The following is a 26,350-nucleotide window of genomic DNA, read 5'->3' on the forward strand; positions in this document are numbered from 1 at the left end:
ATATTGACTTTATATACATATCAAAACTCGTTTTATATATCACTGTCATCCGAGCTAGTTTTCTGTTACCAATAAAAGTTTCGCATATACTTCACACATGAAAAAATGCTTAAATAAGTTCATGTGGGGAGATAGTAACTCGCTTGCAGTGGTAAACAACACGCCCTCCCTAACAGCCACTATACTGCAGAGGCAATAAAAAAAAGTACTTTTATTATGCCAGTCAATAAGGTATGAGGAGTCAGTGTAATATATTTCTCAACAAATAGTGCAATTAGAGACAACTGGGATAAAAACACTAATTAATGAATCACATATCCCCTCATACAGAAACTATGCTGTATAGACTGAAACAAAACCATATCTTGCATGGGCAAACACAGTATCTAATTAAAAACTATTGTTATTAATTAGATGTGTGTGAGTTCGATTTCCCAAGTCAGCAATAAAATTCAACCGAACGTGTTAAAATTCGTAAAAGTGTTAAAACTAAGTAATATATATATATATAATGAATGTTATAGCAGTTTCACATATGGAATTCGGTTGAAGAGAGTTAGCATTTCAACTCAATTGCCAGCTATGCTTTTATCTTTCAGTTACGCGACCTTTTGTTAATACCGCACCAATCATATGCACGTTTTAATAACCTGCCTTTGCTGTCTGTTTCGCGTTAGGCTTAAATTACCTTAAAGGGAGAAAAGTCACAAAAGAGAAAAATGTTCCTGGTCAGGGGATTCCCTTATTCAGGTAATATTCACTAATTTCATGTTATCAGTCTGTGGTGTGTGCCAGTATCGGTAAGTGGTGATATTATTTGATTTATTCTATGTTAAAAAATTTAACCCTCAGATGGATAAGTGGCTGATAAAAAATAAAAAAAAATTCCCGCGAACAATCAGAAGAAACAGAAACAGACTCAAAAAAAAGCACAGTATTTCATATTTTACCAGAACAGCCCGCATCGTCTTCAGAACCAAACGGTAAGAGGCAAAAAATGTAATATATGCATTTGATTTTTGCAATATTCGCTGTGTGTATGTTTTGTATTGAATATAAATACAATAAATATTATAATAATATCTCTCTCTATTATGATTTTTTTTAGAGGGGGGGCTGTGAAATATTTTAATTTGTGAAAGGGGGCCCCCGACATCCAGAAGTTTGGGAAGCACTGCTCTAAGGCACTTTGTACCGTATTAATCCACCTATATCTTGGTATTCCTCTGGGTCGTTTTCCTGCCAACCTGGCAGAGAACTCTTGTTTTGCCAATCTTTCCTCGCCCCATTCTGTTGAAATGACTATACCACCTGAGATTAACTCTGTTAATGCATTCCTGGATACTGAACATGTCAAGTTCTTTCCTAATATCCTCATTTTTAATATGATATTGCCATTGATGCCATCTGTTCACGCCTCTAATCTTTTTCAGGACTCTCATATCTGTGGTCTCTAGTCTTTGGTCAAGTGTTTTACTTCTGACTCAGCTCTCAGATCCATAAGTTAAAACTGGTTTGAACACTGTCTTGTACACAGCTAATTTAGTGTTCCGACTGATTTCTCTCTTATTCCATATGAAATTATTCAATTGACTTCCTACCATACCAGTTTTGTAGATTCTGTTGTCTATTTCTATATTTAATTTACCATCTTCACTAAAAATCGTGTCAAAGTAGCTGAAAACATCACTATCAACAATAACATAGTCAATGAGACTTTTCTTATTCCTTGCCTCTTCTCTCCATATGAATTTGTGCACATTTTTATGTTGGAACATGGTGTTAGGAATAACCAGTCCATGTCCTGAGTAGAAATCCAACAGGTATTTCCCATTATTATTATCTTTGCTCTTTTCTCCAAATTTTCCCAAAATATTTTTGTATGTCTGACAATCATTTCCTACTCTGCTATTTAGATCCCCAACAAGGATCAGCTTTTCCTTTTTCATTGTGTCAGTTGCTTTCTCTAAAGTCTCAAAAAATTCTTCCACTTCTACCTTAGTGCAACCTTCTGTGGGACCATAGGCACAAATAAGTCTCATTGTCCAATTCCCCATTCTGATATTTGCCCACATCACTCTACTTGAGACAGTCTGCCATTCAAGAAGATTATCCTTGTATTTAGTGTTGAATACTATGGCTACCCCTTCTTTTTCTTGATTGTCATTGCCTGAATTTAACATTTTGCATTTATTGCAAAAGATCTCAGCAGTTTTTCTCTTTTTTGTTTCAGTCACTCCTGTTATGTCGATCTAGTACTTATCCAATTTCTCAGCTAGCTTTATTTCTTTGCCATTCAGGCTTCTTATGTTGAGTTGAGGTAAGTTTTAGGATTTGTTCCAGTAGCTGACTTTTTGCTGTTTGCCCGGGTTCCCTGCAGAAAACAATAGGGGCCTTGTTTATGTGGACGACGCCCCAGCCAGCATGAAGTTTTGTCATGTTATACCATCATTTTGTATTTTGGTTTCACCAATAAGAATACAATTTGGTCGGCTAAATCCCAAATTGCCAGCCCATCCTCTTTCGTTCAGTATCCAGGTAGATACCCAACAGGGTGCACCACAAGAAGGTGAGGATTGGACATTAGTTCAGAAGCCCTGGTTGGTTCTCTGCATTCCTTTAAAGGCTATGTGGAGGTCTCCTTTCAGTTATACAGCTTTGACCCTCATACACAAATCTCAAATCTGCCCGTCTAGAATATTGCTCACGTTTTGGGTGGTGCACCTAAAACTTCCTTAAAAATTCTTGATGCTATCACAGAAAAAGAGCAATTTAGGCTCATAAATGATTTCTCTCTCTCTCTCTTAGAGATTCACTTCAATCTCTATCACAAAGCATTGTTTCAGTATTGTGTTTGTTCTGAAAGGTACTTCAATGTCCTCCACTTTCTGTTGCATCTGTTAATACAAGAGCATCAGCTTCTCAGCATCCCTTTACTGTGTGACTGCAAACATATTGAAACTGCTTCTCCACTTCCTTTTTTAATCTATCTACCTCTGTCCTCTGCAAAGGTTTTCCACATGAAATATTACCAAATAACTACAATCCTTCAAAAACATTAAACAGGGCTCCATAAATACTACTTAAATGTAGTGGTTGCAGAAAAAAAAAATGTAATTCACCCATACTATGAATTATGGTATACTCGGTTGAGAGACATATGAAGCCAAGAGATAAAAATAGAAACATTACTTTTTATTTAATTAAAGCACACAACTAGTTTTTCATTTTCTTAGAAGGCAATAGAGAGAATACAAGAAAAAAGAAATACAAAAAATTGCAAGAGAAAAGCTATAAATTAAATAGCCAACATATTACCGACATCTGAAGGCATTCCGGATACCAATTTAGTGTTGGGCACCTATACGCAATCATGGTCTCGTGAACACCAAAGTTGGATAGCAGTACAGTGACAATCAGAGAAACAAAGGCTGAGGTTAATGTTAAGATGTAATGGGTTGAGAACAAGATGCTTTGTGATTTGTTCCAGATGACTGGATGAATGATAGAATCTTCATCATTAGGGTCAGCAGAATTAAGGATGTGATTAAATAATGCACTGGCTTTAGCACTGTCATATGTGATATCACTCATATGTTCTTCCAGATGTAATTCAATGGATTTTTCAGTCTAACCAAAATAGGGCACATTGCAGTTGCACCAAAGAGGGTAAACACTGGGATATTTTAAGCTGTTATGTTTTTGTTTAGGTGAACTGAGTAAAGAATAGACCTTAGACAGAGGAGTGAAAGAAGTCCAGTTTTAAATTTCTTGAGAACTTGAACTAATGTAGGAGAAACAGAGTTAATATATGATAGAGATATATAGCCTTTTACATCATTGCTATCTTCAATATGGTGAGGAGGTGGATTAAATAGTAGTAGTCTGTCAGTTTAGAATAACTATTTTTCTGAAAAGTTGTAAGAAGAAACTGTAGTTCTTTGTTGATATCCTTTTCTTCATAAGAGGACGGGAGCGAGCATATTTACCTAAAGTAGAGACAATGCCAAGTTTTTGAGGTGGATAATGATGGAATCGTGCATGAAGATATCATTGGTGTGAGTGGGTTTTCTTTAAATGGAATTTTTAATTTTTCAGATTTTTTTCCACTGTTTTTAATTCTAATAGAATTTAAAACAGATCAATTCAAAGTATGTGCAATAATTTGCAATTCTGTTAATTTTTGTTTTTTTTTTACTAGTCTTCAATGCTAAGAACCTGTTCATTTTACTCTCTTATCTATCAAAGTACGCTGCAGCTGAGTTTTGGAGAGGAATTATGTAAACAAATGCTTCTGATTTTTATCTATATATCTCATATAATGGATCATTTCTCCTCATTTGAAATATCTAAAGATGCATCTAGAAGAAGACTTCTGATATCTTTGATTTCCTTCAATAATTTTTGTTTAACGACATTAGCAGTAACTGACACATCTTTATGTTACATCATTTTGATACTGTTCTACTATGGGCTTATAAGTTTTTGAAAACAGTAAGCAATTTATTGAACTTAGCTTTATAAAAGCCTGTAATAAAAAAAACACTTCAGACGTTCAAAAGTTTTACCTCTTTCTTTGGAAAGCAGTTAAAGGTGTGTTTTTCCTATGGGTGATTTCTTGCCAAGTCTATGTCAAAGCATTTTATGAATCAAATGGTTCAAAACCTAAACATCCTCACTTTAAAAAGCTCTTGAAAAGCGTGTAGCAATCTAGAGTTTCTGCAGCAGTACCAGGATATTTTTATACATTACAGAATGCAGCAAAAACTACTTGAATTTCTTGAACCATCTGAAAGCAAGATTGTTTTTAGTTGATAATGCAACAGAACTCTTTTCTCTGGTATTTTTTATATTATCTGGTCCCTTACTTCACCTTCAGTTTGCACTCCACAAAACTAAAGTGTAGTTTGCATCATTTCCTTTCATTTAATGTCCATAATGAAGGATGAATTTATATAAATTTTCCATAAAAATAATTCAACAGGAAAACAAATAAGTTTACAAAAACAACAGAAAAAGATCTACGCTGACAATAAGCCAGACTAACATTTGATGATGTAATTATCTTGCAAAGACTCATCTTTGCAAGATAATTTATTTATTTTTATTTTTTTTAAAATAACCCTATTAAGTCTTTTCATCGTGTATGTTCAAGTACATAATTACAGTAAGCTAATTTATGCTATGAATTGAGGTGAAACAAAATAAAATTTGATGTTGTTAAATTAATTATTATTTTTTAATGATATTTCTGATTTTTAAGATTGGTGATGACTTGCCAGTTATGCAAAATAAAATGTTGTTTGAGAATACTTGCCTATTTATTTCAAAATTAATTTGTGGATGCAGGGTAGGTTATAGTTTATAACAGAAGGTGCGAAATAGACAGTGCTACCTGTTGTCATAGATAGGAATTACTTAACATTTTGAAAACAACTGTAAGGTAACTCAAGAGTATCTCCATCCAAACTAACTTCTGGCAGTCGCAAACAGTCTACGAAGTAATTAACTTATTGATTACATAAGATACTACTTCTTAGTTGAAAATAAATCTTCATTACATTCACTGCAGACTGCCCATAAACAAATAACTTGATAATGAATGAGATGTTTAAAAATAGACAAAGAAGGGGGAGCGTCAAATTATGCAACAAAAATAAGGTAATATGTTTTGAATGAATTAAGAATGAAGCTGAAAATTCACTTGCCACTTATTTCTAATAACCTGCCGGTGGCTAGCGGGATTGTGGATTTCTGGAGTCCTGTGAATAAGCTTTTATCTCAGTGCTCACCTGCATCCCACACAGGGTAATGATGCACTTATATAGGTCATCCAACCTCTCATGTATGGGATCAATATAATAATAATAAAAATTTCATGTCAGAATACCCTTTTGACAAACAAAAAATTATGAACACAATAATACAGTAGTTGTACACATCTTTAATTTCAATTTTTTTCAACTAACTAAATTAAGAATAAATATCTTCTGTAAACAAAAATTATGGGGTGCTTAAGGGTCAAAGCTGTATAACTGAGAGGAGACCTCCACATAGCCTTTAAAGGAATGCGGAGAACCGACCAGGGCTTCTGACCTAATGTCCAATCCTCACCTTCTCGTGGTGCACCCTGATGGGTATCTACTTGGATACTGAACAGACAAGGATGGGCTGGCAATTTGGGATTTAGCCGACCAAATTGTATTCTTATTGGTTAAACCAAAATATAGAATGATGGTACAACATGACAAAATTTCATGCCGGCGCTGGGGCGTTGCCCGGTTAAACAAGGCCCCCGTTGTTTTCGCCAGGGAACCAGGGCGAACAGTGAAAAGTCAGCTACTGGAACAAATCTGAAAATAAACCCAACTCAACATCACCAGAGTTAAAGATCGGTACTATCAACGTAAGAAGCCTGAATGGCAAAGAAATGGAGCTAGCTGAGGAATTAGATAAGTACCAGATCGACATAATAGGGGTGACTGAAACAAAAAAGACCAAAACTGGTGAGATCTTTCTGAGCAATAAATACAAAATGTTATATTCAGGCAATGACAATCAAGGAAAAGAAGGAGTAGTCATAGTATTCAACACAAAATACGAGGCTAATCTTCTTGAATGGCAGTCAGTCTCAAGTAGAGTAATGTGGGCAAATATGAGAATGGGGAACTGGACAATGAGACTTATTTGTGCCTATGGTCCCACAGAAGGTTCTACTAAGGTAGAAGTGGAGGAATTTTTTGACGCTCTAGAAAAAGCAACTGACACAATGAAAAAGGAAAAGTTGGTCCTTGTTGGGGATCTAAATAGCAGAGTAGGAAATGATTGCGAAACATACAAAAATATTTTGGGAAAATTTGGAGAGAAGAGCAAAGCTAATAATAATGACAAATATCTCTTGGATTTCTGCTCAGGACATGGACTGGTTATTACTAACACCATGTTACAACATAAAAATGTGCACAAATTCACATGGAGAGAAGAGGCTAGGAATAAGAAAAGTCTCATTGACTATGTTATTGTTGATAGTGATGTTTTCTCTCTGGTGCAGGACACCAGAGTGTACAGAGGATTTGAAATTGGAAGTGATCACTATTTAGTCTTGAGCAGGATAAAATTGAATTTCATATTGAAAAGAATAACATGTAAGAAAGTTTTAAAGCGAATAAAAGTTGAGCAGCTCTCAGATGTGAACTGTAGGCTAAAATACACAAAGATTATTGAAGAAAAAATGAAAGAGTTTGAGAACAGGAATCAAACCTTGGAGATTCAGTGGCAAACTCTGAAGAAAACATTGATTGATTCTGCCAGAGAGGCATGTGGTGAGGTTATCTGTAAGGATAAAAAAATCAGTAATCCCTGGTGGACACAGGAAGTTAAAGAGGCTGTGAAGGAAAAGAAGAAAGCATACCAAAAGTTCCTGTCAAATAAGTCAGCTTGTGCTCTTAGAGAATATAGAGACAAATGCAAGAATGCTAAACACTGTGTAAAACTAGCTAAACAAAAGTCATGGGAGCACTTTGGCAAGAATATAGAAAATAAATATCAAGAAGGTGGCAAAATATTCTGGAGGTTGTTGAAGAAGCTTAAGAATGGAGGAAAGAGTGCTGTAAAAGGAATTAGAGATGATAAAGGTGACATGAAAACGGGAGAAAAAAGATATCCTTGAAGTATGGAGTAATTACTTTGAAAAATTGCTAAATGAAACAAGCAGTGATAACAGCACAGTGGTAAAAAACACTGACCAAGCATGCAGTCAGGAATACATATCAATACTAGAAGTAGAAAAAGCCATCAAAGGCTTGAAATGTGGAAAGGCAGCAGGAGTAGATGATATTCGACCAGAAATGCTGAAGTATGGTGGTATAAGAGTCTTACAGTGGCTGCACTGCATAGTTCAGAAAGCCTGGACAGAGGGAAGAAATCCCGATGATTGGAGTAGAGCTCTCATAGTACCCATATATAAAAAGGGAAATAAAACTGAATGTGAGAATTACAGAGGTATTTCCCTACAGAGTGTTCCTGGCAAGATCTATGCAAGTATACTTGAGAAACGGTTGAGAAGAATTGTGGAAGAAAAGCTTAGTGAAGAACAAGCTGGATTCAGGCCAAATAGAGGCTGTCAGGATCAGATCTTCACTTTACGACAAATAGTCGAGAAAGCATGGGAATATAACAAAGATCTGTATTTAAGTTTTGTCGATCTGGAAAAGGCATATGACAAGGTGCCAAGAAAGAAGCTATTCAATACGCTTCAATTATATGGTGTCAATGGGGCATTATATCAAGCAATACTTTGTCTTTATTTGAGTTGTAAGTCAGCAGTTAGAATTGAAGGAAGTACAGGAAGATGGTTTAATGTTAAATCTGGTGTGAGACAAGGATGTACATTATCCCCTCTGTTATTCATTATCTATATGGATCACATTATGAAGGAAAGTGGTATTAAACATGATATCAAAATCGGAGATGTTAATGTCAGCTCTTTGCTTTATGCGGATGATGTTATACTTCTAAATAAATCTGCTACAAGTCTGCAAGATTCTCTGACTAAATTGAATAGCTGTTGTAATAGATATGGTATGAAGATCAGCAATAAAAAGACAAAGATAATGAAAATAGGCAGAATCATTGAAAATGTCAACTGTGTTGTGAATGGAGAACCTGTGGAACAAGTAAAACATTTCAGCTATTTAGGTACGATTTTTACTGAAGATGGTAAATTAAATGTAGAAATAGACAACAGAATCAGCAAAGCTGGTATGGTGGGAAGTCAATTGAATAAATTCATATGGAATAAGAGAGAAATCAGTCGGAACACTAAATTAGCTGTGTACAAGACAGTGTTCAAACCAGTTTTAACTTATGGATCTGAGAGCTGGGTCAGAAGTAAAACACTTGGCCAAAGACTAGAGACCACAGATATGAGAGTCCTGAGAAAGATTATAGGCATGAACAGATGGCATCAATGGCAATATCATATTAAAAACGAGGATATTAGGAAAGAACTTGACATTGTCAGCATCCAGGAATGCGTTAGCAGAGCTAATCTTAGGTGGTATGGTCACTTTAACAGAATGGGCGAGGAAAGATTAGCAAAACAAGTCTTCTCTGCCAGGTTGGTAGTAAAACGACCCAGAGGAAGACCAAGATATAGGTGGATTGATACGGTACAAAATGCTTTAGACGATAGAAATATAAGATCTGATAATGTTGGAGTCTTGACAAGTAACAGACTGATTTGGAGGAAAATTGCAGATAGGAAATTAATAATGATGTAATTTTTTTCATGTAGTACTATCATATCCTGTACACCCCCTTGAGGGTACATGGCAGGAATTTGATGATGATGATGAACAAAAATTATTTAAAGATATTCAAACAAATTTGAACATCTTTACACAACTCATTCCACCCATTCACCAGTCTCGAAGCAAAAAAAATGAAGTTCTCACAGCTTTGCTTAACTACACTCTTGCTCAATTTCAAGGATACTCACTTCAACCCCCCCTCTTTTCCCTGAACTAGTCATGTACCGAGAAATTTACTTTGTATGAATCCTATAAAAACATTTAAGCATCTGGTCAAGCACCACCTATCAACCAATTTCTGTTACTCACACTCTTCTGTTCATACTGCAATATCTGTTTAAATCATCCTACAAGATCTCTGCATCATCTTTGGTAATTCTAGTGGATAGGTTTATATGTTGGTTACTCGTGACTATTATTTTTCAGGAAATAACAATTATACTAATATATTAATTATGACTTTAATTAATACTCTCCTGTATTTTGGCAACATTATATTGCCATCAGCAGGATCACAAAAAACAAAATGTTCATGCAGGCACTAACAGTTGGCAGTGGGCAATGAGGCTGAAGAAAGACAACAGAAGTCAGGCCTAGAGTACTAAATGATGCCCCTAGTGGGCTAAACTGGGTAGTTTTGGTTGTTGGACTGAAGATCTTAGGATGAATGTTTCCCAAATTTGAGGTAGTCTCATGCACCCAAATTTGTCGAGACTCTGAAAGTTTTTTTAGGACTGAGGCAGATTCAAAGAATAGTCTCTCACATCTGTATTTGCTGTGGAGCAACAAAGTGGCCTTCTTCCAGCAGATCTTGTGATGGGTGTCCAAAGCATGGTCAGCAAGTAAAAAGTGGCTGTAATGGTGGAACTCGATATAGTCCTTGTATTCGAAATTCTCATATTGGCTGTCCTGCCTGTTTGGCCATAGCAGGACAGTTTGCAACTGTAAGCAACCTCGTAGACACCTGGCAAGTCTAGGGAATGTGGCTGGTCTTTGGTGGAGCAGATAAGGGATACCGATTTTTTGTAGTCTGCAAGTGGTTGTAAGGTTGTATTTCCTTAGGATTTTTGTTCATTTTTCAGATGTGCCCTGGATATATGAAATGGTGATCTTGAGCAATCTCTGCTCTGAAGGGTTGGAGAGGAGAAGGAGGTTGCAGTTACAGTGTTTTAAAAATATTAGCAATTGACTGAGAATATGGTCGAATCACTGAACATTATCTTTATCCAACTCAGCTGTCCTTTTATCATAAAAAAAACGAGTATTGAAGCCTGACTTAACTTTCATAAAACCATGCTGCTACTCTCCCCACAATCCTGAATTTGAACACTACATGAAATGCCAATCATTTGGTAATTTGCTACTCTCAATCTTGAAGCCTGTGTTAAGCACTGAAACTAGTTTCTCCTCTTCCCACTTTTTTTTTTTTTGGGACCCACCACTAAGACTTAAAAGATCTTATAACAGCACTCCGAATTCCCTAGAACATTCTTGGTAATACACAAGCTGGGTAGTGGCCCTTTCCTTAATGCATAGCAGTATACATGTCTGCAAGGAGATGTGCTTTGCATTATGGGAGATATTGAGACAGGGAGTTATGAGAGCTTGGTCCACCTTTGCTTGGAGTTGCACTACCTTACCTTAGTCCTGAAGATATTTTCAGGCGAAAACTTTGTTTGCTTACACTTGGATAAAGGACTAAACCACACATGGGCAACCCCCACGCGGGCCAGATCCAGCCCTAATCTATTTCAGCAAAGTTTGTCTGATTCATGGTGGGACAAAACATGGTGTATTCTACTAACTCAAATTAAGCAGACGTCATATGACATGCGCAAAACACACTATGTTTTCTCCAACCAACATCTCTTTCTCACTTTGACTAGTGGCGTGTGTGAACGTGTTACAACGTGTCAGTTCGGTACTTGCGTTGGTGTCGTGCTTTGTTCAGTGCCTGCACTGATATGTTCTGTTCGGTGCCTGCGTTGATGTTGTGTTCTGTTCAGTGCCTGCGGTGTAGAAGACAGTCCTGAATATCGCTTAGAAATTTGGGACAATGTCAAGGGTTATTGCACAAAAAAGAAACGTAGATGCAGAGAATCGTCAATTTCAAGACTACAGGACAGATGATTATTATTTTATTCTGAATTTGCATGTATGTTTGCTGTGCAACGAATCCGTATCCGTCAACAAAGAATACAACTTGAAGAGACACTTAACTTCGAGACATACGGATCACCAAAAAATTGATGGACAACTACGAAAAGATGAAATGCAGAAGTTGAAGAAGAACTTGGGCACCCAGCAGCAAATGCTCAACAAGCAAAGAACGCAGCCCCACAGCATTGTCAAAGCCAGCTTTGTGGTAAGCGAAAAAATCGCTAAGCATTCTAAGTCATTTGATGAAAGAGAATTTATCAAAGAATGTCTGCTGGATGTTGCAAGTATAATATGTCCTGAAAAGAAAAAAGACTTAGAGAATATTCATTTGTCGAGAAGTACTGTTGTCCAATGGATAGAAATTATGGCTGATGATATCAGAAAAAGTTTAAAAGAGAAGATTGCTAGATTGGAAGCATTTTCAATTGCCTTGGATGACAGCACAGATGCCACCGACACAGCACAACGAGCAATATTTATTTGAGGAGTTGATGCGGATTTCAACATCACAGAAGAATTCTTGGTGCTTTGGCCATTAAAAGGAACAACTACCAGTGAAGATATATTTGTCAACACAGTCTTCGAGAGATTTGGGCTTAAATGGAGTTCACTATCTGGCATATGCATTTATGGAGCCCCTGCAATGGTTGGTGGACAGAAGGGTTTATTGGAATAGTTCATGAAAGAGCAATAGAACTACAGATCCCTCCGGAAAATTTAACAAATTTTCACTGCATTATCCACCAACAAAATCTGTGTGCAAAATCGATAAAATTCACAAATGTTATAGAAGTTCTAGTAGCCAGTATTAACTTTAAGTCACGTGCATTTAATCACCGCCAATTTAAGGAGTATTTGGCAGACCTATTTTCGGATTATGAAGATGTATCTTATTATTGTGAAGTGAGGTGGTTGAGTAAAGGTAAAATGTTAAAATGATTTTATGATCTGAGACAAGATATTGATGATTTTATGGACATAAAAGGAAACACAATTAACCAAGTAAAAGATGAGTGGGTGTGTGATTTAGCATTCCTTGTAGATGTCACCAGATACCTAAACAAACTGAATCTTAAATTTCAAAAACAAGGACAATTGGTTCACGAACTGCATGGACATGACAAAGCTTTTTGTAATAAACTAAGATTGTTGGAAAGTCAGATAAGAGCTAAAAATTGTTATCATTTCAACTCATAAAAATATCCCTTATAATCATTATGGAGATGAACTGAAAGCAGTAATAGAGCAATTTGATACAAGGTTTGCCGACTTCAAAAACAAAGACTCCACATTCGCTATATTTGCTCGTCCGATGGGTGCTGATGTAAATAATGTGCCAGAAAATTTATAGATGGAACTTATTGAGCTTCAGGCGGATTTATTGCCAAAATCACAATTTAACAATTGCTTTGACATATGTTTATAAATTTTATTTGGTGGAAGAAAAATATACAAATTTACATGCCATTTCAAGAAAAATCATTTGTCTTTTTAGCAGCACATATATGTGTGAACAGTTTTTTTTGAGGATGAAATACAATAAATCAAAAATTTGGACAAGAATAATGGACGAAAACGTCGAAAATTCTATGCGATTATCCTTAAGTAGTATTAACGCCAATATTGATAGTCTCGTAGTTGAAGTACAAGGCCAATCTTCATATTAAATTGTTATGTTGTTCATTATATTATAAATAAATGAAATATGAAGTAGCAACTTATTTTAATTCATTTAATATTAATTTATTTTATTTAATAATTTGGTCCAGTCCTTGACTCAAAGACAGAATGATAATTTGACCCCGAACTAGGAAAGGTTGCCTATGCCTGGATTAAACTAAATTTATTATAGTCTAACCAAATGCAAAATAAACTTCCAAAATGCTGCAGTTATGTTTACATGAAGGATCTGTAATAACCTATGCACCCCCCCCCCCTTCATTTATCCATTTTCACATCAGCCCCTGCCATACTTGTTATGGCAATATCTTCACCTGGATGACACACCTTTGCAAAGTGATCACTCAGTAATTGAACTATTTCATCTGTTTCAGTCACAACCCTGCCACGAGCATTAGTCAAAATTATTCTGCTGTAATGATTACTCTTTTTACTTGTCACAAACCAAAACACTTGTCATGATATTTGTTACCCTTGGCTTGCATAGCTTAATTTTCTCTTGAATTCTGATTCTGACTTCCTTAATATACTGGCCACCCTTTTGGCCTATGCAATGCACTGTTCATGTGCTTGCTGAGTACCACAAACTTCTTTTGGAAAAGTTTGCCAGCTCCTGCTTAATGATGCTACTGATCCATTTAACACCCACCTAGGTATGCAGTCTACTTCCATCAAACACCCCATTTTCCCTGCACTAAATCCTTTAATGCTCCCAAACTCCTGATACCCTCCATCACATGCTGCATTAGGTAATTATTCCTTAATAATTCCTTAAAACTGCAAACAACCTTGTAGACACCTGGCAAGTCTTGGGAATGTGGCTGATTAGGAATACCATTTTTTTTGTGGTCTCTAAGTAGTTGTAAAGCTGTATTTTCTTAGGATTTTTGTTAATTTTTCAGAACACAGATAAGGAAATGGAACTTTGCATAAATTCCATTCCTTATTTATGTTCCTATAGTTGAAGTTCCCCACAATAATTACTTACAACCCCATGTGCTATTAAGTGCTTGTAACAAACTAACTTTCCTAATATAGGGCAAAGCTTTGTGAAGCAAGATTTAGACAGGGTTTAGAATGAAGTGTGGAATAAAAGTTTTCATTCTTATGAAAATTTTTTCAGTGATGCAGTCTACATTTTTGGCTCCTCAACATGGAAAAGCAAAGGCAGATATTATGCTCATCTCACATGGTATCAAAACACAGAGGAATGCAAGTAGCTACATGTGGCAAGATTCTTTTGCAAAAAAAACTTTATTCAAAATACAGCTTACACCCACATAATACCCAGGTGTAGTTATTTGTCAATAAAAATCCATCAATGTTGGGAGAGTGGCAAGTATTATCTTATGTTGCTGATTGCTCAGGTGAACAATATGCACTGGATCAGGAAGTCAATAGTAGTATGTCTATCTGTTGAGTAAAAACATTTGGGTCAGTAAAGAAAATTCTTTAACATAATTTCCAATGATGAAAGAAAATCATGATTTTAAAAAAAAAAGCAAGTCAATTTTCAGAATAAATTTTTAAGAGCATGATATTGTTGGCAAATGAATCTGACAGAATAAGATGGAGATTTTGAGCTTAAAATGAAGAGATAACAGGATGGGCACGCTTTAACATCATGTTGCATGTTGGTTCACAAGTTAATCCATATCCAATGAAATATTTGTACTTATTCTCAATAAAAATTAGCATTCTTACCTTCCAAAATCACAGAGTTTTAAAACACCTGTTTCAGGATCTAATAACAAATTTTGTGGTTTGATGTCACGATGACAAATTCCTAAGGAATGGATGTAGGATAGACTTCTGAAAAGCTGGTACATATATAACTGAAAAAAACAATAGTCCAGATTTAAAATTTTCACTAAAAAAAAATTCTTTAAGCAAAGAATTCATTATAATAAAATTATGGAGACAACTACCATGTTAAGGTAACAACTTCAATTTAATATAAACCAAAATAACTATGCAGTGACATTTTGGCCTTCACATGAAGGTTATCATCTGAATTATACATACGCACAAAGAGAAAAGCAACATTACAATACTAATTAAGCTAAAATAGCACTAATCTGGTCAACTGTTAACAGTTCTGCCGAGTAGTGTTAACACAACTAACCACTGGTGAAGGAATAAAAACTATTACATCAAAGCTAGAATACTGTTATATTTTTGGCTAGAGACTACTAACAGACTAATTAAAACAAAACAGTACTGGCGGTAGCTGATATATGAAATATAAATAAACTGGGCTCATTCTTGAAACAAAAATCAAAACTGTTTACAAACCTCTGGATAAAGTCTCCAATTTCCTCAGACATATTAACGTTCACCAGGATACTCTCTCCTTCCCAGGTGTCTACAGTATCACCTGTTAGTGTGGGATACAATATTTTGGACAAACACCATTACCAGAAGAAATAAACATAAAAAAACGTATTTAGCATGGACAACCAAAAAAGTGAACTAGCCTAATATTTTGATAAAGACCATTTCATCAAGTAAAAAAAAAAAGCAAAGCTACTACATTGATCCCAGTTTAAATCACAGAAACTATTCTTATAAACAGCTCATGCTGAGCTGTTTATAAGAACTGTTTTTCATCCTGCATAAAGATAAATCAGCCTTCAGAAAACACACAATTTACAGACTTGAATTAACTGCCTTATTATCCCACATTGCAAAGGACTTTCCAAATGTTTATTCATACACATTATGAGATACTAAAACCCACTGAATTGTAACAGAAATAATAGTGTTATTTTGTATAAATTTTATTTATACAGAATAAATAGAGACTGTTGACTTTGAATTAACTGCCATATTATCCCTCATTGCAAAGGACTTCCCAAATGTTTATTCATACACATTATAAGATACTAAAACAACTGATGTGAAATCAACAGTCTCTATATATAAGTAGCCTAGCTGTGAAGATACACGACTAGGAAACTTCACATGCAAACTGTTTGCTTACACTTACATAGAGGATTGAACATACATATTTCTTGTCAAGTATAATTTACACTGGTTTAGAATTTCCTATCAGTTTTATGCAATCCTTAAAAGTTTTGGTAGCGATTTCCTGAGTTATGTAGATTTGATCTATGAGAAGGTTAAAATTAAATGAATGAGAAGTTTACTAATGGAAATAAGTTCCAACTATATGCATCATATATCAGAAAAGTTAGGTCACTGTTTTAGTGAAGGCATAATTCAAGTTTGTCCCCCCACCACCATCAACTATTACCAAATGTTTTGCCTCTACATACACAAATAAGCCTGTCTGTGAGGGAATGAAAAAAGTCCCTAAACTATCATAGTAATATCTGAATGCAAAAATTATCCAACAAGCCAATTCAGATGAAATTTTCCTTTTCTTTTATTGGAAAAACCAATAATAATGTGACGTTTGTACTTGATCTCAAAGCCACAAATAGTATAGACTTCCCTTTCAACAGCACAGAGGAATTACTAACATCTTTACAAGGCTATCATGAATTCAAAATTAGATCTGAATAACGGATATTAGCAAATACCTCTTAAGAAGCAACTTGCATGGTATTTTACTTTAATTATTGTATAAGGCATGGCTAAAGATCACCAAAATGACTCAAACGGCACAAACTCGCATAAATATTTATTCTGGTGGTTCAACTTTATTCTTTAGAATTGAGATCTCATTTTAACTTCTTAACAAAGAATATATATATAAGGTGAGTTAGCCAATCACATATGGACGTAGAAGGGTTTCTTCTGCTGGAAACTCAGGTTTTTCATCCTGCATAAAGATAAATCAGCCTTCAGAACACACACTATTTACAAACTTGAATTAACTGCCTTATTATCCCACATTGCAAAGGACTTCCCAAATGTTTATTCATACACATTATGAGATACTAAAACAAATACTAGTGGTGAGCAGTAGATGGCATTGGTGGCAGATGATGGTAATAGTGGTTCAGTGTAGTTGGTGGATTAAATGGAGATGGAGAGTTGTTCAGCAGGTGTCCTCCCTTGATGAGTCTTTGGACTCCTTTGAGGTGTCACAAAATAATAATAATATTTAGGCCATAAAACTTCTGGTGAAGAAATGAAGTATGGCAGGGTAAATATATAAAATGGCTTATAGTCTGAAGTATCTTATTCTTCATTTTTGTCAGTGTAATAAATTTAACAAAGGAATGCAGTCTCATTGAAGAGATAAAGAAGAGGGAAATTCTGATGGTATAAACTTTGTTTCAAACTTTGCAACTATTATGTACCTTAAGTCAAATGAAATGTTTTCATAGCTGATGCTTCAAATTAGGACAGATGAAGATACGTGTGATGTGATGAAACAACATATGGTTTAAGGCAGGGCTGTCCAAAACACTGCCTGCAGGCCGGATGCAGCCAGTGGAATGATTTTTGTGGGGCCCACCAATGGGTTTCGATTTTCACGAGCGAAAAAATGAAATAATTATTTGAATCGAATGCGTATTAGTTATTGCAATTCTATCATTAATCGATAATCTCTATGTTGGTAATTTTATTTGGTGTTTTTACATCACTATATACCCACGTTTTTCAAATATTAGATGTGTCAAAGAAGCATTCTTATACTGTTTTGTTCCAACGTGCATGCTCTGGGTGCTCATGTTCCTTGTGAGCGCGTAATTAATGTTATTTGTTTTTTCAACTACCGAGATTGTGTCGCTACTGCTCACCAAATTACTAGATACACATTGTGATGTGGCTCTCGGATAAATCCTTTTTTATTAATAAGGCCCTCGGAAGGTTGGACAGCCCTGGTTTAAGGTATTAACATTTTTGAATTGAAAACTAGTCAATCAACAAAACTCACCAACTGAGAAAGAGACACTTCACATAATCTGAAATATTTGCTATATGAACAGCAAATACAGATCTATTATGATCACAAATCACTTTCCATCCTTACCAACATCACATAAAAGAAGAGCATATAACTATGCGAGTCTTAGACATACAAGAATATAACATTTTTTTTATTACTTTCAAGGCCTGACTGCCTGTTCTGAGCAAAGATCCATAAAGTTAAAGCTGCCAGAGCATTAGCTGACATATCCTACATCTGTGTGGATAAGTTTCAGAGATATCTAAAGTGAAGAATTTGGCAACCTGGTTGGTCAAGTGGATAGCACAGTCACTCTCCAACAGGCTGCAGATTCAAATCCCACTATTGGCATGGATATGTGACTGTCGTTTTATTTTATTTCATTATGTGGTTCCCAACCATGATAGGTTATTAGTAAACCTATAGTACATTCATACCATGGGTGGACCAAGGAATTTTCCTCACATCTGTATCAATTTTTTATATATATTTTTTGTAATTTTTTATTTATTTTTGCAGTCTGGAAATCCTGCTCTAGAAACCAAATATGGAACTGTTTCAAATTACTTCAAACCTCAAATAAGTGGGGATGGTGGACTCACACCAGGTGATGAAATTCATCTCCCACCTAAAAATAATCACGAACATCCATGCCCACAGCACCACTCGGCCAACCAGGCTACAAAAGTGGAAGATGAATTTCATTACACATTGTGAGACTGGTCTCACGTATTCCAGGAATCGAGTAGCTTCAAAAGGTTCAGTGTTTGGTCTCTATAGCAACATTTCCAGATCATAAGTTTAAGTAAGGAAATACTGTGAGTAAACATATTACTTACTATTATAATAACAGAATTAACTCACATAAAATATTCTTTATTCGTAGAATTTTCGCCTGAGTATCACAGGCATCATCAAGTACAAAGGCTAACAAAATGCTAATTAAAGGCTAACTAATGTGCTAGATACGGAAAAGTATTAGTTAAGAAGGTGAATTGCATTAACAGAATAATCTTCCTAAAGCGCTGTAAGATGGCTCAGGTTATTCCTACCTGCTGTAAACTAAAAGAAGTTTTTAAGTCTCAAAGAGCCCATCGGATTTATTTAAAGGTCAGCAGGTCATTGTTAAATTATCAGCTACAAGAAGCAAAGAAATCTCTTGCCCTTTTGAACAAAAAAATAGTAGATATCAAGAACACTATAGAACCAGTATTAGAGACCGAAAATTTTAACACCATTTTATCATCGACGTCATACCGAAAGGTTTTTAATGCTTCTTGTGATAGATTAAAACGCAACTTCGATTCACTGGTGAGCCAACCCAAATCTAACAATATTGTCAGTGATACAGATAGAGTAGTGATCAATGTGTCCGGCTGCCCACTAACAGACAGCGAACGTTTTGTTCTGTCAAAAGGTCATAATTTGCCGTTGCTCCGAATAAGGTACCCATAATAGATTTTTTCCATAGCATAGACAGAGGTATTCGAAAAAACAGCTAACAGGACAAGATTTGAGTGTGCAAAAATTCTTTTTAATGCAATCCTCCTCAGCCGAACCTATCGTCCGCTGAACATAAAGCACTGGAATCGCTAAAAAATAACAAGAACCTAATTATTATGAAAGCTGACAAAGGGAAGGGTGTAGTCATTCAAGACAGAAGAGAATATGAGAGAAAAATGTCACTGTTACTCCATGACTATTCAATTTATAGGCCCCCTCACTTCAGATCCTACCGATAGTCAAATAAAAAGGCTTAATGCTCTTATAGAAAAAATATAGATATGGGATGAAGATAAAAATAAAACACTAAAATCCTCCTTCGGGCACCCACTGAGATTATATGGTCTTCCAAAAGTACATAAGCCAGGAATTCCATTAAGACCTGTTGTAAACTGTACAGGTTGTCCCACTTACAAAATATCAAAATTTCTGCCAAATTTACTCACTTCTTCAACTAGAAGAACTGCTACATATATAAAAAATTCCATGGATTTCAGAAATAAAATTTCCAATCTGCATCTAGACGATTCGGATATTATGATTAGTCTAGATGTTGTTTTGCTATTTACGAATGTTCCGTTGGCAGACAGCATTGAATTACTGCACCAAGAATTTCCTCCAGACATAGTCAAATTATTTGAATTTGTAATAAAGTCCGGTTATTTTTCCTTCAAAAACCAGTTATACCAACAAATCAAAGGAACAGCAATGGGTAATCCGATATCTCCTGTTATTGCCAACTACTTCATGAAGCACTTCGGAACAACGTATCTTTGACAACATTACACCCAGACCTAACCTTTGGTTCAGATATGTGGACGACATTTTTGCCATATGGAAGGGCACTTTGGAAGAATTACAACAGTTTCTCTCAAAAATAAATGCACTTCATCCAAGGATCCAGTTCACCCTAGAAGTAAATAAACAGTTAGCCTTTCTAGACCTCTTAATTCTTCACCAGCCAGGTGGCAACCTACAATTCACAGTCTATAGGAAGGAGACTCATACAGGCCAGTACATCCATGCTGAATCACATCATCATCACAGTCAAAAGGCAAGTACTATAAAAACACTGGTTAATAGAGCACACTCCTTTTGTTCTTCAGAAGAACTATTACAAAAAGAATTACAATATATTAATTCCTCCTTCATATTCAATGGTTATAAGAATTCCTTCATAAAAAGAGCTTTAAGTAGTCATGCTTCAGCATCCTCTTCAAATACAGAAGAACCTACGCGTATACCTATCCCCTATATGCAAGGAGTTAGCGAACGCATAGCTAAAGTATTAAAACCACTAAATATTTGTGTGGCCTTTCGACCCTCAGAAAATTCTCCACATTCTTCACATCTCCAAAGGACAAGCTCCCACTTCTCAGCTATCCAGGTGTCTACCAGATTCCCTGCTCTTGTGGCTTATCATATTTCGGACAAACAGGAAGATCTACTCTGATCTGATCTGAACAGTCTGGTCTTGCATAGCATGCTATCAACACTAGACATAGAGTTCAGTGGAACAAGACAAAAGTAATTCACAAAAGTCGATTCTAATGGAATGGCTTTACAAAGAAACATTACTTCACTCCCCTAACCTAAACAGATCCGATGGTCTGTTTAGGTTAGGGGAGTTTGGTCTGTTTACTTTCCCCCTTGTGGGAGGTAGTACTCTATAAGTCAGCAAATCTTTCCTAACTTGTAATTGTATACATATTTTTAAAAAAAATTATTTATTTTTTTAAAAAGTAAATTCAGGAAATTTAACCTTAGCCACTTAGGTGGCGCTTTGTGAATATAAGTTATTGTTTAATTAGCCTTTGTACCTGTACTGATGATACATGTGATACTCAGGTGAAAATTCTATGAATAAAGAATATTTTACGTGAGTTAATTCCATTATTATAATAGTAAGTAATTTTCAGATCATGTAAAAATAAATTTAAACAATGCAAAAAATATATAAGTAAAATTAATAAAAAACATTTAAAAATCCTTGCAAATCCAAAGGTACTAATGTACTATAGGTTTACAACATTTCATGACGGGGACTAACATAAAAATTAATTACTATTAATGTGAAGTGGCTCAAGCAGTGACTGCTTTTAAATTGAGATTTATAAAGATGTGGAATTGAACCAGAATTTCATCAAGCTTCTGCCTGTGAGTCCTCAGTTACTATGGCTTGATGAATATGGTTTTCCATATATCAAAATTTCCAATTTCAACTTAGGATAATAATTCCATTAGCCAATCATTTAAGGTAGTCTAACTGTGATATAAGGATTTATGTTAAAGTTTTAAAAGTATAAACACATATACTCTGAAACAAAACAAATGATACTATTTAACAAAATGCTAATATTTTGCCTGATTTCAAATCAATATCTTCAGAATACAAGAAGCATGTTGAACAGAAGGCACTAACAAACAAGTAGTTGTGGAATTAACTCAACAAATTTGTCACGAACAAAGGATCTAACATGTTATCTTTGTCACCTCTAATGTTGGATAAAAAAAGAGTTTACAGCTGTTAGATTGGAATATGTTAAAATTACTATCTTCTAAATTTTTAGCAAATTAATAGGGATATATACTATTAATAAAGACTTACTGAGGTTCAGAAAGCCCTTCAAAAATAGTCCCTCAGACTTGTCATGACTTATGTAGCAATGTATTCCCTCCCCATCATTTAGTCCTGAATGTGGTCTGCTAATCCTGACTTGATACAAAGATAACAATTTTATGTTTTTCAAGGTGGCATTAATAGATCTTCCTGTCTGTCCACAGCAGAACAAATTGCATGCATGCACAATTTGGTCTGCTATGGACAGACAGGACGATATTTGGTCTTTATACACCTCTGACTGTCATAAGATGAAGTTTGCTCTTAGGCAAACAGATAAATGTAGTGTGGAGGTTATATTTATTTAGCAATGGCTATCTTTTCAGTTGCATCCCTAATATACTAAATAGCAAAATTACAGAGAAAAGTGGGACAAACACATTGTGGATATCTTCCAATCCAAGAGCACTTTTAATAGCAGATCAAAGTGCTGAAGCTGTAACTAAATGTCTAATTGATAATACCAGAAAATATCGAATGACTTAGCTTAAGTTTCACTACTAATGATGATCTGAGTACCTATCTCCATGGGCTCTTAGGACTCAATGAGAAAAGACCATAACCATTATTCACAGAATGGCTATTATCTCTCTCTCCCCTAAACTCATTTACAAACAATTCACTCACAATGGCTTTAAACTATTCCACTCCTTCGACTTTTCAAGTACAAAACTTGGTTTTCACATTCTTGTGGCCTCACACACTTAATCATTTAAAAAAAATTTCTTCGATACCCAATTACCTATAAAATTTTTTAAGTAACTTATGCTTCTATCAAATCCCTTCTTTCCTACCTATTAAACCAATGTTGTAACTCACAAATATTCAAAAAAATTGAAACTGATTACTATTTACAGGAAAATATGAAATTCCATATGAATTTCATATTGAAAAGAATAACATGTAAGAAAGTTTTAAAGCGAATAAAAGACGAGCAGCTCTCAGATGTGAGTGTAGACTAAAATACACAAACATTATTGAAGAAAAAATGAAAGTGTTTGAGAACAGGAACCAAACCTTGGAGATTCAGTGGCAAGCCTTGAAGAAAACCCTGAGTGATTCAGCCAAAGAGGCAAGTGGTGAGATTGTCTGCAAGGATAGAAAAATCACAGCTCCATGGTGGACACAGGAACTTAAAGAGGCAGTGAAGGAAAAGAAGAAAGTATATCAAAAGTTCCTGACAAATAACTCAACTTGTGCTCTTAAGAGAATAAAGAGACAAATGTAAGAAAGCTAAACACTGTAAAACTAGCTAAACAAAAGTCATCATTATTATTATTTTTATTATTTCGGGCTACTCCAGGAAGTCCTTAGACTCATCGAGGGAGGCCCTAAACATCATGTCCACACAACTATTCGACATTCTCACAGTATCTATCATACCTTGCCTTGAACTTACTCACTGTCATAGCACCCACAACAGACTCTGACAGCTTATTCCACTCATTTACCACTCTAAAAGTAAAGAACCCAGCTCTAACACCCCTGCTAACCACACTCTTGCCCAGCTTCCATAAGTGTCCCCTAGTTCTCCCACCACCAGTCCTGATCTCAAAAATATCCTCTGAATTAATCCTATAGAATCCTTTTAGCAATTTGAATGTCTCAATCATATCTCCCCTTCTCTGCCTATCAACTAATTTCTGCAACCCACAAATCTTCAACCTGTTCTCATAAGGTTCATTCCATAGACCTGCTATCATCTTGGTCACTCGCTTCTGGATCCTCTCCACCTCCTCCCAATCAAGAAGAAACCGAGGTGACCAAATCTGGGCACAGTAGTCAAGATGAGGCCTTATCAGGGCTCGGTACAGAGGTATAATAACTTGCTTGTCTCTGCTCGTCAAGGTATTTTTCAACAACCAAGTGAGTTGATGAGCTGATTTAGCTACTTTTGCAATGTGCCCCCTAAACTTCATCTCCCTATCCAACAACACTCCCAAGTCCCTGGCCTCATCAATCTCTTGGAGTACAGTTCCACCAATGGTATACTGCTGCCAATCTTTTCACCCCAAAATGCATAACCTTACATTTTGTCACATTAAATTGACATCCATTCTCCTTAGCCAAGAACTCCAATCTATCTAAGTCATCCTGCAAGACTTTGACATCTTCTGCATTCACTATCGCCCTACCCAACTTTGCATCATCAGCAAACAAATGAACTGTTCCACTTAGATCCTTCCCTATATCGTTAATGAACAGATGAAACAGCAGTGGTCCAAGAACAGGACCCTGCGGCACACCACTAGTCACAGGATATCTTTTGGACTCTACTCCTGAATAAACTACTCTTTGATATCTCTCCATCAAACACCCATCTATCCATCTCACCAACCCTGTATCCATTCCCATATGTTGTAGTTTACGGATTAGAATTCCATGTGGTGTCCTGTCAAACGCTTTTGCCAGGTCCAGCAGTATCACTGTAAACCCATTTCCCTTAACCAGTTCAGCCGTCACCTTGTTATAAAACTTGAGCAAGTTACTGAGGCATGATCTACCCTTCACAAAGCCATGCTGTTCCCTGTACAGTATCTCATTTTCATCAATCCATTCCTGTATTTTTCCCCTTGACTACTTTCTCCAAGACCTTGACGACGACTCCTGATATGCTGATCGATCGGTAATTTGCCACCATAGTCTTGGATCCTCCTTTATGCAGTGAAACTATTTTCCCCTCTTTCCACGCCTTCGGGACTAAACCAGACCCGAGACTCAGATTAAACAACATGGTCAAGGGCACTGATAATTCTTTAGCCGCTTCATGCAAGACTAGTGCCGGTATACCATCCAATCCCACAGACGTATTCACATTAAGGTTCTGTAATATACTATTCACCTCCACTTCATTCATCACAATTCCCATATAAACTAATGGTTCCTTCATTTTTTCAATGTCACCACCTGGATGATATACTTTTGCAAAGTGCACACTCAGTAACTCCACTATATCGACTGGTTCAGTGACATCCTTACCATCGTCATTCCTTAAAATCATTTTGCCATGTACAGTTTTTTCCTTGCTTGCAGCATATTGAAAGAACTGTTTGGGATTCTCTTTTGCTTGCATAGCTAGTTTCCTTTCATAATCGGCTTTTGCTGTTTTTACCACGCTCGTTACCCTTCTGGCCTGCACTTTATACCATTCGTGTGCCTGCAGGTCACCCCTTTCTTTAAGTTCCCTCCACAGTTGTTCCTTTTTTTGCAGCTCAAGCTTAATGGTGTTATTCATCCATTTAACCCCTACTTGTTTTACTATTCGGATCCTAGGTATACAATCAGCCATAACCTCCTGTAAATGCTCCTTGACCACTTCCCATGCACTATCGACATCCAGCCCATGCAGTTGTACATGCCACGGCACTGATCCATGCAATCTCCTAAGCTTGTCAAACTTGCCAGCACGGTAATTCCACATATACCCTGTCTTAATCAAAAATTCCACACCTTTAGCCACCTCCCAGGTCAAGACCTTATGATCACTCTCACCAATAGGTGGCAACATGGTCATATTCATTACAGTCAAATTGTGAGATGCTATTACCAGGTCAAGCACTCTCACACCCGTAGTATTTTCAATTACATGCTGTCTCAGATAGTTATCCTTTAATAATTGAATAAAATCCATTTCCTTCCTCACATGTGTCCTCTCCTCCTTCCAATCAATGTTACCATAGTTGAAATCCCCCATAATAATTACCCTCCTTCCACTCATTTCATCAATTTGTTTATGCATACTATCTCCACCATCTATTCCATCACCTGGTCTATAGCAGCACCCAACTGTATATTTTATTCTACCAGTCTCAATCTCACACCAAATAGCCTCAAATGAGCTCCTTTTCACTATCCTGTAATACAACTTCAATTCTCCTTGGCTGCAGTTCATCAGCTATCATCAATAAAACCCCTCCCCCCATTTTATTCTCTCTGTCCCTCCTAAACACACTATAACCTACACATTCTATCCCACTAACTATATCATCTTCCGTCAGCCATGTTTCACTAATGCTAATAACCTGTGGCCAGGAAGAGCCAATCAAGGGCAAAAATTCTTTCTTCTTGTTCCTAATACTCCTGGCATTAGTATACATGAAATGCAGTGAACCTTTGTCCCACCCCTATCTTGATGCATTATTCTAAATGTCCCATTCCCATTTTTTGTCCTTAGTTCTGGCGCAGGTACATTATATACATTTTTACACTCAA

The 26,350-nt window shown here is 36.0% G+C and overlaps 1 protein-coding gene across 2 annotated transcripts in view; it reads right to left on the reverse strand.

The window, feature by feature from the left end:
• sgg (glycogen synthase kinase 3 beta homolog shaggy) overlaps window positions 1–26,350 on the reverse strand; it is a 259,101-nt gene that overhangs the window by 110,157 nt on the left and 122,594 nt on the right. For both annotated transcript variants that reach the window (XM_090413205.1, XM_090413206.1), the window contains exon 5: window positions 14,856–14,986. In XM_090413205.1, the coding sequence (XP_090269331.1) occupies window positions 14,856–14,986 (131 nt within the window). The remainder of the gene's footprint in view (window positions 1–14,855; window positions 14,987–26,350) is intronic.

Source organism: Typopeltis vanoorti, chromosome 23, assembly GCF_054136105.1.
Source record: "Typopeltis vanoorti isolate ZY-2024b chromosome 23, IOZ_Tvanoo_1.0, whole genome shotgun sequence".
NCBI classification, from domain to species: domain Eukaryota; kingdom Metazoa; phylum Arthropoda; class Arachnida; order Uropygi; family Thelyphonidae; genus Typopeltis; species Typopeltis vanoorti.